We start from the raw sequence: 12,976 nt of genomic DNA, 5'->3' as shown, positions 1-12,976 counted from the left end.
AAAGTCTTGTTGTTTGAGTTTGAAGAAAAACTGAAGATGCATAATGAGAATTTATACTGCTGAGAAACCTTTTAGTTCAAAGTAAATCTAAGTGACGGTGTAACTCATTCTATTTCAAGATAAGCCTTATCTCCAATCTCATGTTTTTTGTAGTTGTTATTGTAATAACAATTTCCCACAACAGCATGTTTTGTATTTGTGCATTTCAAATAAAATACTACTTTTCCAGTCATATATTGTCATTATTCAAGTTTAAAAAAATATTGTTAAAATCGTATCGTATCGTATCGTTATCGTGAACCCAGTATCGTGATACGTATCGTATCGTGAACTGAGTGTATCGTGACACCCCTAATTGATACCCAGCCCTATTGGTATAAAATGTTCAACACAGGAAGACGCACATTCTCTCTCTCTCATACACACACACACACACCTGATGCACACACGTGAACAGACGTGTTTTACATAATGCAAGTCTTAAGTCTAAAATATAAAATGCATTTTCAGTTCACTTTGAAACCTCCTGTTCCCTCATATTAAGTTATGCTTAGTGTACTAAATACATGACTACAAAAAAACATTTCAAGTGATTTGTAGTCATCTTCCCTTGTCCATTGATGTATCCCTCATATCAAAACCCTTTTTGACAGGGAGACAACAATGTCAGATATTACGATACCAAACTATGCCGACACCCTTTGTGTTGACTTGGCCCTTTTCTCCTGTGCACAAGTGTTTCTAATATGCTACTTGACAGAAGGGAACAGTTCCTCGGACGGATTCTATACCTTAACATAACCTCGCCTAACCGCCTTCAAGTTCATAAAGAATAAACTGTACAAAACATGGACTAAAAATAAGTGTTTCTTTTACAAAGAAGGTAGTCACCTACTCAGGTATTAAGAACAATCGTAATATAAAATCAAAAACCGAGGGGCGGGGCATGCGGGGGTTGTTGGGCGACCCCTGGCGTTGGAGATGGCAGTCCGTGATTGGCTTAGTCGTGACAGGTTGCGACCTGCCAGACGACGAGGTGGCTGCGCTCGGCCTTGGTAGGCGTGGTCTGCTGCCTGGCCGGCGGCTCTGACAAGCCGTCCAACTCACTGCCCTCGTCACCTGAGGAGGAAGAGGATGGGTCAAACAACAGAGTCCAGCAGGTCACCGTCACAGTGTAGACAGAGGGTATCTTTACACTAATTTACATTATTGCAAGCAACATATATATAGATGTGTTCACCGATCCACCATGTTGTTTAGAATGGGTTGCCATGGTGAAGTTTGGGTGGAGTTTACGGGGGTTACGCCAGTATGGAGGGCTTAAAGTAGCATTTCTGGTTTAGGACACAAGCTTCCTGAATAGCGTGCCGTACGGGTTGCATAGACTCGTCGACATGTCGAAGTTACTACGACAAGTCGACGTCCCCCTGCAGGCGTTGACTTGTGGTGACGTGTTCCCCCTTTTCCTAACGGAGTGTGTCAAGTGTTGTGTTGTGTTGTGTTGCGAGTCCCTAAATGAACTGCCGAGCAGCTGGACCGGAGCTAACTTAAATGCTAGCGCGGCGCTCATCAACAGTTAAGCCCCATTCAGACTCACTAAGCTGTGGCAGCCATTTCTTTCTTTCTTAGTCCTATGATCATAGCAGCCGCGGTCACCGGCTAGTCCCTAGACAAACGACTGCCTAATAACGATAGTAATAATAACGTTGTCCGGGGCCGCCGGTGCTGTGACAATACCTACACACGTACAGCATGCATGCACATACACCACACAGTGGGGGGCGCTCACCCATTCTGAAGTCAATATAGCCTTCTCCTCCACTCATAACAAGGTAGGATTTGGGTTCAGAGGTCACAGTGTCAGAGGATTCAGATGCAGGGTCATCGGAGCCGGAGTCCGCACTCCCTGGAGGAGGCATCACCTGACCTGGGGGGGAGGAGTCAGAATGTTAAGCCAGGAAGCCTGAACACGACAAGAAAGAAACGGCAATGTTCTCTGAGTGATTTGCATGTCTTTTTGTCAACATTTCTGCCACTGGACACCACAGTATACTGCTGCTCGTCTCTTACCTGGCACTGGACACCACAGTATACTGCTGCTCGTCTCTTACCTGGCACTGGACACCACAGTATACTGCTGCTCGTCTCTTACCTGGCACTGGACACCACAGTATACTGCTGCTCGTCTCTTACCTGGCACTGGACACCACAGTATACTGCTGCTCGTCTCTTACCTGGCACTGGACACCACAGTATACTGCTGCTCGTCTCTTACCTGGCACTGGACACCACAGTGTACTGCTGCTCGTCTCTTACCTGGCACTGGACACCACAGTATACTGCTGCTCGTCTCTTACCTGGCACTGGACACCACAGTATACTGCTGCTCGTCTCTTACCTGGCACTGGACACCACAGTATACTGCTGCTCGTCTCTTACCTGGCACTGGACACCACAGTATACTGCTGCTCGTCTCTTACCTGGCACTGGACACCACAGTATACTGCTGCTCGTCTCTTACCTGGCACTGGACACCACAGTATACTGCTGCTCGTCTCTTACCTGGCACTGGACACCACAGTATACTGCTGCTCGTCTCTTACCTGGCACTGGACACCACAATATACTGCTGCTCGTCTCTTACCTGGCACTGGACACCACAGTATACTGCTGCTTGTCTCTTACCTGGCACTGGACACCACAGTATACTGCTGCTCGTCTCTTACCTGGCACTGGACACCACAGTATACTGCTGCTCGTCTCTTACCTGGCACTGGACACCACAATATACTGCTGCTCGTCTCTTACCTGGCACTGGACACCACAGTATACTGCTGCTCGTCTCTTACCTGGCACTGGACACCACAGTATACTGCTGCTTGTCTCTTACCTGGCACTGGACACCACAGTATACTGCTGCTCGTCTCTTACCTGGCACTGGACACCACAGTATACTGCTGCTTGTCTCTTACCTGGCACTGGACACCACAATATACTGCTGCTCGTCTCTTACCTGGCACTGGACACCACAGTATACTGCTGCTCGTCTCTTACCTGGCACAGCCACAAAAAACTTGACAGCATCTCGATGTCCATGGAAACACAACTGGGCGTGGGCCATGGAGCAGTATGGCACGAAGCTGCCTGGCATGACACAGTCTGTGCCGTCGTCACTGTACACCCGTACTGCGCCACCAGGCCGATTTGGCACTACTCCCGTCGTCTTGTTGGCTGCAGGAACAGGACGTGACAAAATGGGGGGAGGGGCATATTGCCATGGTTCAGTGTCACACACTTCTTCATGGATTTCGTATTTGTTGTATTTGCAAATGTTGCAGTGGTGCATTAAAGCAGGGTGGGCCAAAGCCAAAGCCCAGCTGCAATGTGACTTCAAAACCCAGCTCAAGTCTTAGCAGCAAAATGCCAAGTAACCAACCAGATGACAGAATAAGAGATGAAAAACAGGATATGACTCATATGGAAAACAAAAGACTGACTGGGAAGAGACTGTAAAGACAAAGAGATAAGTTCTGAGGTTATTGGTGAGGAGGGCAGTCAAAACAGGGTCAGGCTTGGTTGAGACAGAGGGCAACTGTCAGAAAAGATCAGAATGTTAATGACTCACTGAGATGCACAAACACACACAGCCACACATACAGGGAAACCCCCCAACCCCAATTTACTTGCTTAGTTAGTTCCGCTCAGTTCCTAGATGAATACAGGATCGTTATTTGATCCCATGTTGTAGACACTCAATAATTGAGCCAAGATAGCCTGATATTGCTGTTTGACTTCAGACTACATCAAATACATAAAAAGATCTGTCTGAAGGCATTTATTTGTTTCTGACTCTGGAAGTCACAATCTTTGAGGGGGTTATTCTATATTCTATGTGATCTCCCTTTGATAACTAATTGATTTGAATTTGATAACTTCACCTCCCACTTTGAAAACCTCAATAATACAATATCACAACCTGCTCCAATGGGTTGGGATTCAACAACAGTGCATGGAGGACACAGACCTCTCGCATAATAACTTGCTTGCTTTTATATCATCAAATCTCACAAATATGCCACAAGTTACAGTATATGGTCCGTTTTATGTGTGTGTTATATTTGCACACTATAGATTTCAGATGCTTCTGGTAAACCAGGCCCTTATACGTACCATCAGTGCCAAGAGAGAAAGAGGCAAGAAGTTCACAGAGCGCAATGAGGAGAAAAAGGGTGAGTAAGAGGAAGGAGACAATGGGACAAGATACTGGAGCGACTGAGCAAGAGAGCGAGCAGGATGGACAGAGTGAGGTAAACCTATAGGGGGCGTATGTGCAGGGAAGACAAGATGCAGAGAGGATGCAAGGCTAGCCTACTGTAGGTGGAAATTAGAGCGAGATAGAGGTTAAAGGTTAAAGGGGGCAGAGAGAAGAGAAGAGAAGAGAAGAGGTGAGGCTTTCAAGGGTTGCTGTATGATGGCGACTCACCCCTAAGGCCCCTCAGTGAGTGTCCATGCTGAGGACCTACGTAAAGTCAAAGAGTGGAGATGGAAGGTGATAGGATGAGTGGAGGAAAGGATGGAGGGAGCAGCAGAGGTTGAAACAGCTTTGATCAGTGTGATGGAATTTTCTTTTAGAGATAGTGAGTGATTAACTTCAAGCTTTCAATTAATATCCTGAACTGAATTTACTAAGTAATCTGATCCACACTGCCCCCCCTAGACTACCCTCCACTTCTCCCACTGTAATGTAAATATTAGAAACAGAAGTGGGCTTTAGGGTGTGTGGATTGTGAGCATGTGGTTTGGAGGTGAGAGTGTCTGTCCCATGCGGGTGTGATACCTTCAGACAGCGGGATGGAGATGATGACGCCGTTCCCCGTCCCCACCCACAGTCGTCTGCAGGACACCATGAGAGCTGTGATCCTTACAAAGGAGAAGCCCAGTTTACCCGTGCCTGCAACACACATGCACGCGCACACACACACACACACACACACACACACACACACACAAAGACCATGAATCTGTTTGCTGTTTCTAAACGTGCTTGTCGAGAGACACAGGGCCAGAGCGCAGATCACCTCTTCCACAGATGCCACCCATCCTGTCCCATCTACATCAGGGTTTCCCGAACTTTTTTGCACCGCGGACCGGTTTAAAATGGACAATATTGCTGCGGACCGCGGGGGGGGGGGGGGGTACAGTATAAAATACACAGGGCGTATTGTCCTCACATGAAGATTAGGGATGTAACGATAACCGGTTTTAATGATAACCGTGATAAAATTCCTTACGATAACATACCGTTTCAAATTTTCATTATCATTAAAACCGTGGTACTGTGATTACAGTGCTTTGAAAAACATGGTAAATACTGTCCATCATCAACCAAAGTTGGCAACAGTCTCCCAGATGCACAGCCTTGGAGAAATTATTTCAGTGAGTGTATCAATCCTTTTTGGGTGCGAGTTTTCAATATAAAATTTTGTAAAATGATTTCAGTGAGTCTCTCAGTACTTTTTGAACATTTTCAGCAATGTTTTACGAATACCTACCATGATAATACAATAACTGTGATAATTTTGGTCACGATAATCGTGATGTGAAATTTTCATACCGTTCTCTAATGAAGATCATATGAAAACATTGCATTTGCAACAATTTGTGATTTCACTCAGTCAGTCGTCTTTTTTACTACACAAAAGGTGTGCATTGTAACCCGACGTGCAAATTAACCAATCCAGCATGGGGTCTTAACGCCGTGGAGTTCAGACTTGACTGGTCTTGTGAAATGTAACTCTGTTATAATAGGATTAATGGTGATTCAGTATGTTGCAATGTGAGACATGATCAGAGGAGAATGTATTTTTATCAGACAAATGTAATTAGGAACATGATTGAATATTTGACAGGATTTCTATTTAATCATTGGATATAATTTACACTGTTTTAATCATTTGACATGAAGTTACACTGTGTACACATTTAACATTTATATATAATCATGATATACACTGTTTTAAATCATCTGATAGGATTTGCACTGTTTGAAGCATTTGACATGCTTTATACTGTATGAGAGAAGTTACCCGCACAGAGAAACAGTGAAAAGGGGAAGTTACAGTGGGATGTCTGTGCACTTACTGAAAGCCACATACTGCTAACTGAAGTGAACCATGTATCATGTGATTGAGATGCCGGGGTAGGAAACATGAGAGGTTGGGCTTAACGCTACGTTCACACAGGGCACCTACGCCTTGCCTTGCCTCAACCCACGCCTACAGACCTTGAGCTGGGCGTGAACCTATCACACACACGTTTTTGCGATCACACTGCACGCCTATTCCACGTTCACCTGAGCCGAGTCACAAGCGCCTCTCCTCTCTCCCGAGTGTTTTTTTTTGTCACGTGTGGTCCCGAATTATCATCTCTCCTTCTTGGGTGACTGCTGTCATAGAGAACTGGATGCTGTTGTACTAAGTGGATTAACTTTTCATTGTCCATCTTGCTTCTTCGGTCGCTATTCTCTCTCCTGAAGATTTGTTTACCGACGAGGAGAAAGCCCCACGTTATAGCCACCCGTCAAATCTCTCTCTCTCTCTGCTCAACACTGTTGTAGTAACTCCATTTTATTTTGAAATTCAGTTGCCTTTGCCATTTCCCACGGATCTTGTCACGTTTTTCCTTCATGGCTTGACAGAAGAAGTCTGCCTTCACGCGCGTAGTCGGCTTGAAAATAGAACTCACGCCTAAATGATAAAATCGGCGCAGGTCAGGCAAGGCGTGGGTACACTCAAGGTTCACGTTGAGGCGCCCTGTGTACACAGCCTCATTGACTAAAAAGGACACCTATTTAAAAGTGTGGGTAAAGGCAAGGCGTAGGCAAGGCTTGGGTGCCCTGAGAGGAAAAGAGAAGGGTTCTTGTGTGAACGGTTAGGCGTCAGTTCAGCTTGTGCCTGCCTCAAGCTTCAGCTCTACTTATGTTCGGCATCTTGTGTGAACAAGCTAACGCATCTCCTCCTCTGATACTGTTGCTTCTCGGTCTAGCTGTTGTTTGTGCTCTTGTCGAGGAAGTGTCTTTCTCTCTGAAAACACTCAAACTGAGAAAGCAGAGACACGAGGAAGTGACTTTTCTCCCTGAGAGCGATCAAACTGAGAAAGCACTTAGAGACACGAAAAGTGTCTTTTCTCCCTCCTCCTCGATGCCCAAATCCCACCCTGAATCCTGCCACCAAATGTGGCTGCTATGGCTGCGTTGGAAAGGCGAGGTGGAGGTAGGGCTGAGGTGGAGGTAGGGCTGAGGAAGACAAGTCCCGGAGAGTTCAAGTGATGAGAAAGACCGGGAGGTTGTTAAACAATCGTGAGTTGGAGGATTCCGCGTACTGGAATGAGGTTGCCATGGTGAAGGTGGGGTTCAGCCCTGCCACCAAGCCGTTCCAGTGCTGGGAAACCTGCGCCATGATGAGCATGGTGTTACAATCTCAACGGATAGCACCACCATGTTCGGCACCACGACCAAAGGCACCGGGTGGCAAGGGAAGCAAGCTGGGGCCCTGGTTTATGTGCACCGGCACCAGCTTGGACCTGTGTGGGCTCAGGTGATGGCAGCAGGCAAGGAGAGAGGGAAGCTGCCTGCCACTGCCTGTATCCTGCTCTCCGGTATCCCAGGTGCTGAGGTACAGAACCAAATATTCCAAACTGGATTCTTCACTCTGGACGGAGAGCCGGTTCAGAGAGGTGCTAATGTGAGAGAGGGTGTTGAGAAGCCCAAGAGCCGAGCGCAGATCACCTCTCTCACAGAGGCCACCCGTCCTGTCCCGTCCACATCAATTGCAGCAACAACAGGAAAGGGGAAGGGCAAAGGTGGGAGCACGGGAAGTAGCTTGCTTGGTTCAATTAGTAAGGAGGCATTGAGATCTGATCATTGCACAGTTATGAAAGCAGCCAAAGCTGGCCACCGTGTTCATAGGAGACAGCCCCATTATGATTTCCCATATGGCCGTAACCACGGTAACCACCACTATTCCATGGAAAGAGAGAAGGCTAATTCTGTTAATAATTGGCAGCAGGCCCACTCAAGTGGCCATGCAAGGGAGGGGGCTTATGGAGGGCAAAGAGAGTGGCCTAGATACCAGGGTGATTGACAGCTCCCTTCCACCTTATTATCCACGTCCAGCAGCCAGTCAAATGGGAGGGGGGTGGTCCCTGAAATAGGATCGCTGGTTAGAAACGCAGCCAATCAGCAGCCGCCAGCTCCCATGCAGCAGTGGCAACAAGACTGCCTAAGCCTATCCTCCCAACCAATACACTCCAGCCAACATGCCGTGCAGCGGCATCCATCAACCTCTGGGCCCGCAGCGTCCACCAATGGGGTGGAACTGAAGAGGAGCCGAAGACCCTGTTGGCTATACATATACAGTATACTGTGCCCTTTTCTATCTCAGCATGGATTTTCCAGGGCTTGACTAGAGCTAACTGCTGCGTGTGTATTAAAGGTTTTATCATTTGTCTTTTATTTTACATTTGTACTCCTTTGTAACCTGCACTTTTTCACTGCCAAATGGCTTTATTAAAACTAGCTTACCTGTGGCTGGAATAAGCTCTTGCAGGATATTAGATCCGCCCAAACTGTGGCCACATTTAAAAATAGACTGAAGACTTTCATGTTTACTTCTACCTTTGATTGACTGTAACATTTAACTGACTGTCATATTCCCTATAGCTATCTTGTATTTGCTTTTATTACTTTTACTTTTTTGTATTTGCTTTTTCATGTAAAGCACTTTGACTTGCATCCATGCATGAATTGTGCTATGCAAATACATTTGCCTTGCCTTTTGAACACATTTTGGACTGGAACCTGAATTCTTTGGTGCAAGTACAGTATTTGTATAAAGGGTCTCTTTAAACCAGTGGTTCTCAAAGTGGGGTCCGGGGACCCCCAGGGGTCCTTGGGGGGGTTTCAGGGGGTCCCGGGAAAAATGGGAATAATTTATTTTTACTATGATTCCAGCAATAAGTAACACAACGACCTATACTCAATTGATTCAGACTATTTTGGTCATAGGTTTCATACACTTTCTGTAATAAAACTTCTAAAACACAACAAAAATATTAGATGGATCACTTGCTCTATGCCCTGCATATATGGTTGGTAATCAGAGGCGTACCCAGCATCTTGCTGACGTAGGGCTCAATGTCCACGTCCTGGAGGTGCTGGTAGGTATGAGCGTGGAACAGCCGCAGGGTGGAGTCCAGGCGGATGGACACCCAGATACCGTCTCCCACCCAGGCCAGCTGCCGCACCTGGCTCTCCTTGCGGGGATGGGCGTCGAACGACTTCTGCTCAGGCACCACAGACAGAGTCATGATGTAAATGTCGGGAATTCAAAAGTCACAGTAAGACATACACTTTAACTCAATCACACACAGTAGGGCTATTTTTGGATTTTGAAAATGTGGGCGGTGAGCAAAGACAAGAATACCTTTTTCCTTCATACAAAATGTGAACTATTACCCAAGCAAAATGACAAGACTAACAGGTAATAAACCTGTATAATATACAGGTAATATACAACGTATATACTAATAAGTTGTAGTAGAGACATTAAAAAAAGCTAATTTGAGTGACAACGTTTATTGCCTGGAGGGACAGCTGTACCTCTATCCTCATGGCCTTAGGCTGGATGACGTAGATCTTGTTCCTGTAGCCGCACCACACCTTGTCATGCACCACTGTCATGCAGCGTATCGAGTGATGGGGCCGGCCCAGGTCTAACAGGTGGTAGTTGGTCAGATCCCACTGACCGTCTGCATAGAGAGAGATGCACTGAGACGTGACAAACTAGGCCCTCTTGGCACACAATTGTTTTGGTTAGTTTTAGTTTAAAAGCAAGTTTTTGATCCGACATAAAAACTGCTCTACTGGACTTCATAATGATACGCCATGGACTTACCAGTGCCTCTGTGGAATATTGCTAACGTCCCATCTGCCAGCGCAACCAGGACTCTCCCTTTCACATGCCTGTAACAAGTGTCGGGACACCATCTTTAACACATGCCAACTTTTTTCTTGCACTTAAAAAGCAGATGTGTGTGCTTGAATAACCACACAATAGAGATTGCACTCACACTATGTTGAGGATGGAATCTTTCAGCTTGATGGCGTGGAGACACTTCCTCCATCGAGCCACAGAGGAGTGAACATACAGACTTTTGAGAGAGATGGAGAGAGAGATTGCCAAAGTCAGAGAGAGAGAAATTAAAAACAAAGGCAGATATTGGTATTTGTTGTAACTTTGCAGCGATGACAGCACCCTCTAGTGGCTGTTGTTGTCCTCACCATCCATTCTGAGCCCCCAGCCACATGGTGGGCAGGGCGCTGCTCATCCTCACGACCTCCCCCTCAGACGGGTCTCTGTCCTCGGGGAAGGAAGCCATGCCATCCTGGTCGGAGCCCCTGGATGACAGAAGGTAAAACCAGCCGGCACAAGTCATTTAAACAGAGCCTTCATAACCAACGCCTCCACCAGTCACCACTCTGAGCCGGTGGTGTCCAGTCCTCTGCCATGGAAGAGTGTGCAGGTTTTCACCAACATTCACTATATGGTCAATGTATCTATATACAATGTGTTTTTCTTCTTCTTCTTTTTTTAATTCATGGCGGGCCACTTAAAAACGGGACGCAGTTGGCCCGTGGGCCACAGTTTGGCCACCCCTGAGTACAGCTTAATTTAATTCATTTTGAGGCAGTGGTTTATGGTCAGTATTGTCACACGATGTTGCCAGAACACAACACTTTGCCTGGGCCAATCATCACTTGGAAGAATGGAAAAAAGCCTGAACGTTTAAACCAGATGACAGTATAGTATCAGTATAAGTATAGATTCTGGGGGCGGCTTTAGCTCAGGAGGTAGAGCGGGTCGGCCAATGACGCAAGGGTTGGCGGTTCGATCCCCGCTCCCTCCCAGCTGCTGTCGTTGTGTCCTTGGGCAAGACACTTAACCCTCCTTGCTCCCGATGGTGTGCAGGCACCCTGCGTGGTAGCCTGCCGCCATCGGTGTATGAATGGGTGAATGTAGACTATCTACTGATTGTAAAGCGCTATATAAATGCAGGCCATAGATTCTATGCAGTTTGCCCTAGAGGTGTAGCTATACCCAAAAATAATTAACTAATAATTAAGTACTTATTTGAAATTTTTAAATAAGCACCAGAGTAAGATTGACAACAACAAGACTTTCTAACTGCTGCGTTAAGGTGAAAAAGTTTTTAAGAAGCATGCACATCCAAATCGCTGAAAAACTAGGTGCAGGACAGAAGTGTAACTGAAAATAACAAAATAGAGTCCACACACTAGTTGGTGCTGCTCCCACCATTTATTGGTATTACCACAAGTGTGACGTTTCGGGCAAAGTCTGAGGATGGGCTTTGCCCGAAACGTCAGTTGTGGTAATACCAAAAAATGGTGGGAGCAGCAGCAACTAGTGTGCAGACTGTATTTTGGTCAATTAAATAATTGCACCATTGATCTGTTGTAATGCAGAACCTCACCTCTGCGTGTCAGCAGCAGAAGAGTCAGTGGGCCCCACCCCCAGCGGGTCGGTGAACACATGCTCTGTGTAGATCCCTGGCTGGCTTTGATCCACTCCCTGGCCCTCCTCTCCCTCTTCGTCCACCCCAGCGCTAGCCTCCGTTGCCTCTGTTGCCTCTTCCGCTGTGGGGACCCCGTCTTCTGCCGGACTGGTCTCTCTGGACAGCTCAACTGTGGGCATTGTGTATCAGAGGGTCGATCAGAGGGGGAAGATATGAGGTCTAACGACAAAGTGAACCTGAAGGAGAAGTAAAGGCAAAACCACACACAACCTGGGCCTGATACGGTGCCGTGCTCGGCCGGCTGCTCGCTGACCCCGGAGTTGGCCGTGTGGGGGACAGCGGTGGTCCCCTCTGCAGCCATGGCACCATCGCTGCCCGTGGAGCCCAGGCTGGCCACGCTGCCCGCCAGCGAAACCCTGTCACCCTGGCTGGCCTCCAGGTCCTGGGGAACCTCCTCGCCTGCTGGGTAGTCACTCTCCAGCACGCCTGAGACAAACCACAGGAACAACCTCACAATCAAAATGAATCAGCTGGAGGGTGTCTTCAGTGTTAGAATCAAAAGGGAAAACATGCAATACTGGACACACACAGACGAATAAAAAAGCAGCTCAAAGCACTGGACCTACCCGGCACGCTGGCGATGCAGAGGACGTGGGTGTTGCAGGCGTAGAAGCTGTCGAGCGGGTCAGAGGGCTGGCAGGCGTCCAGCACCATCACCTTGGTGGAGGAGTGGGTGCTGGTGCACACCCACACCCTGCTGGACAGCTCGTCCTGGTGGATCAGCTCCCTCTCCTTCTCCTGCTCCCCTTTCTCCTGATCCTGAAGGACAGAGAAGACAAAATCAGCCTAAAGTCTAGACAGGAAATTCTCTCTCTAAGCCGACAATGTAATGACATTGCAATGAGAAAGTCGTGGGGTTACCATTGGAACCCCCCCCCACCCCCCCCCACCCCCCCACACCCACACCCACACACACACACACCTTGCTCTCTTGCTCAAGCTGGTCCAGGCTACTCTGGGAGCCCTTCCTCTGCTTGGTGAGCTCCAATGTCTCCGATGTCCTGACCCCAGACAGGTTGACCCCCGCAGCGCACCACAGCTGCCCGACAGGAAGGACACACATTATATGATGGTAGGATGACATCCATTCATTTAATTTACCATCATTCACATTCAGTATTGATGAAATAATATCATATAAACAACTAATTTTCTTCAAAATCCCTCATTAATAAAAAAAAAAAAGGCACAGTTATCAGTGAGCGCATTGCAAGAAAGTGTATCTATAGACCAGACCAGCACATCCGGGTAATTTGCAAAACATGACGGCCGTGCCCCTTTTTAGGGGACAACACCCCTACTCTATCGCAGACCTGTTTTTTTT

The 12,976-nt window shown here is 47.2% G+C and overlaps 1 protein-coding gene across 1 annotated transcript in view; it reads right to left on the bottom strand.

Annotated features, from left to right (window-relative positions):
* Nucleotides 1-725: 725 nt before the first annotated feature.
* spag9a (sperm associated antigen 9a) overlaps nucleotides 726-12,976 on the bottom strand; it is a gene marked incomplete at its 5' end in the record, with an annotated part of 41,301 nt that continues 29,050 nt past the window's right edge. Inside the window, 14 exons of the mRNA XM_083648780.1 lie at nucleotides 726-1,119; nucleotides 1,790-1,927; nucleotides 3,055-3,231; nucleotides 4,484-4,519; nucleotides 4,838-4,951; nucleotides 9,168-9,339; nucleotides 9,659-9,807; nucleotides 9,954-10,021; nucleotides 10,129-10,209; nucleotides 10,340-10,456; nucleotides 11,551-11,761; nucleotides 11,863-12,078; nucleotides 12,219-12,411; nucleotides 12,575-12,691. Of these exons, the coding sequence (XP_083504906.1) occupies nucleotides 1,001-1,119; nucleotides 1,790-1,927; nucleotides 3,055-3,231; nucleotides 4,484-4,519; nucleotides 4,838-4,951; nucleotides 9,168-9,339; nucleotides 9,659-9,807; nucleotides 9,954-10,021; nucleotides 10,129-10,209; nucleotides 10,340-10,456; nucleotides 11,551-11,761; nucleotides 11,863-12,078; nucleotides 12,219-12,411; nucleotides 12,575-12,691 (1,908 nt within the window). The 3' untranslated portion in view covers nucleotides 726-1,000. The remainder of the gene's footprint in view (nucleotides 1,120-1,789; nucleotides 1,928-3,054; nucleotides 3,232-4,483; nucleotides 4,520-4,837; nucleotides 4,952-9,167; nucleotides 9,340-9,658; nucleotides 9,808-9,953; nucleotides 10,022-10,128; nucleotides 10,210-10,339; nucleotides 10,457-11,550; nucleotides 11,762-11,862; nucleotides 12,079-12,218; nucleotides 12,412-12,574; nucleotides 12,692-12,976) is intronic.

Source organism: Poromitra crassiceps, assembly GCF_964638095.1.
Source record: "Poromitra crassiceps genome assembly, chromosome: 13".
Taxonomy (NCBI): Eukaryota; Metazoa; Chordata; class Actinopteri; order Beryciformes; family Melamphaidae; genus Poromitra; species Poromitra crassiceps.
This window is presented reverse-complemented; position numbering and strand designations above follow the sequence as displayed.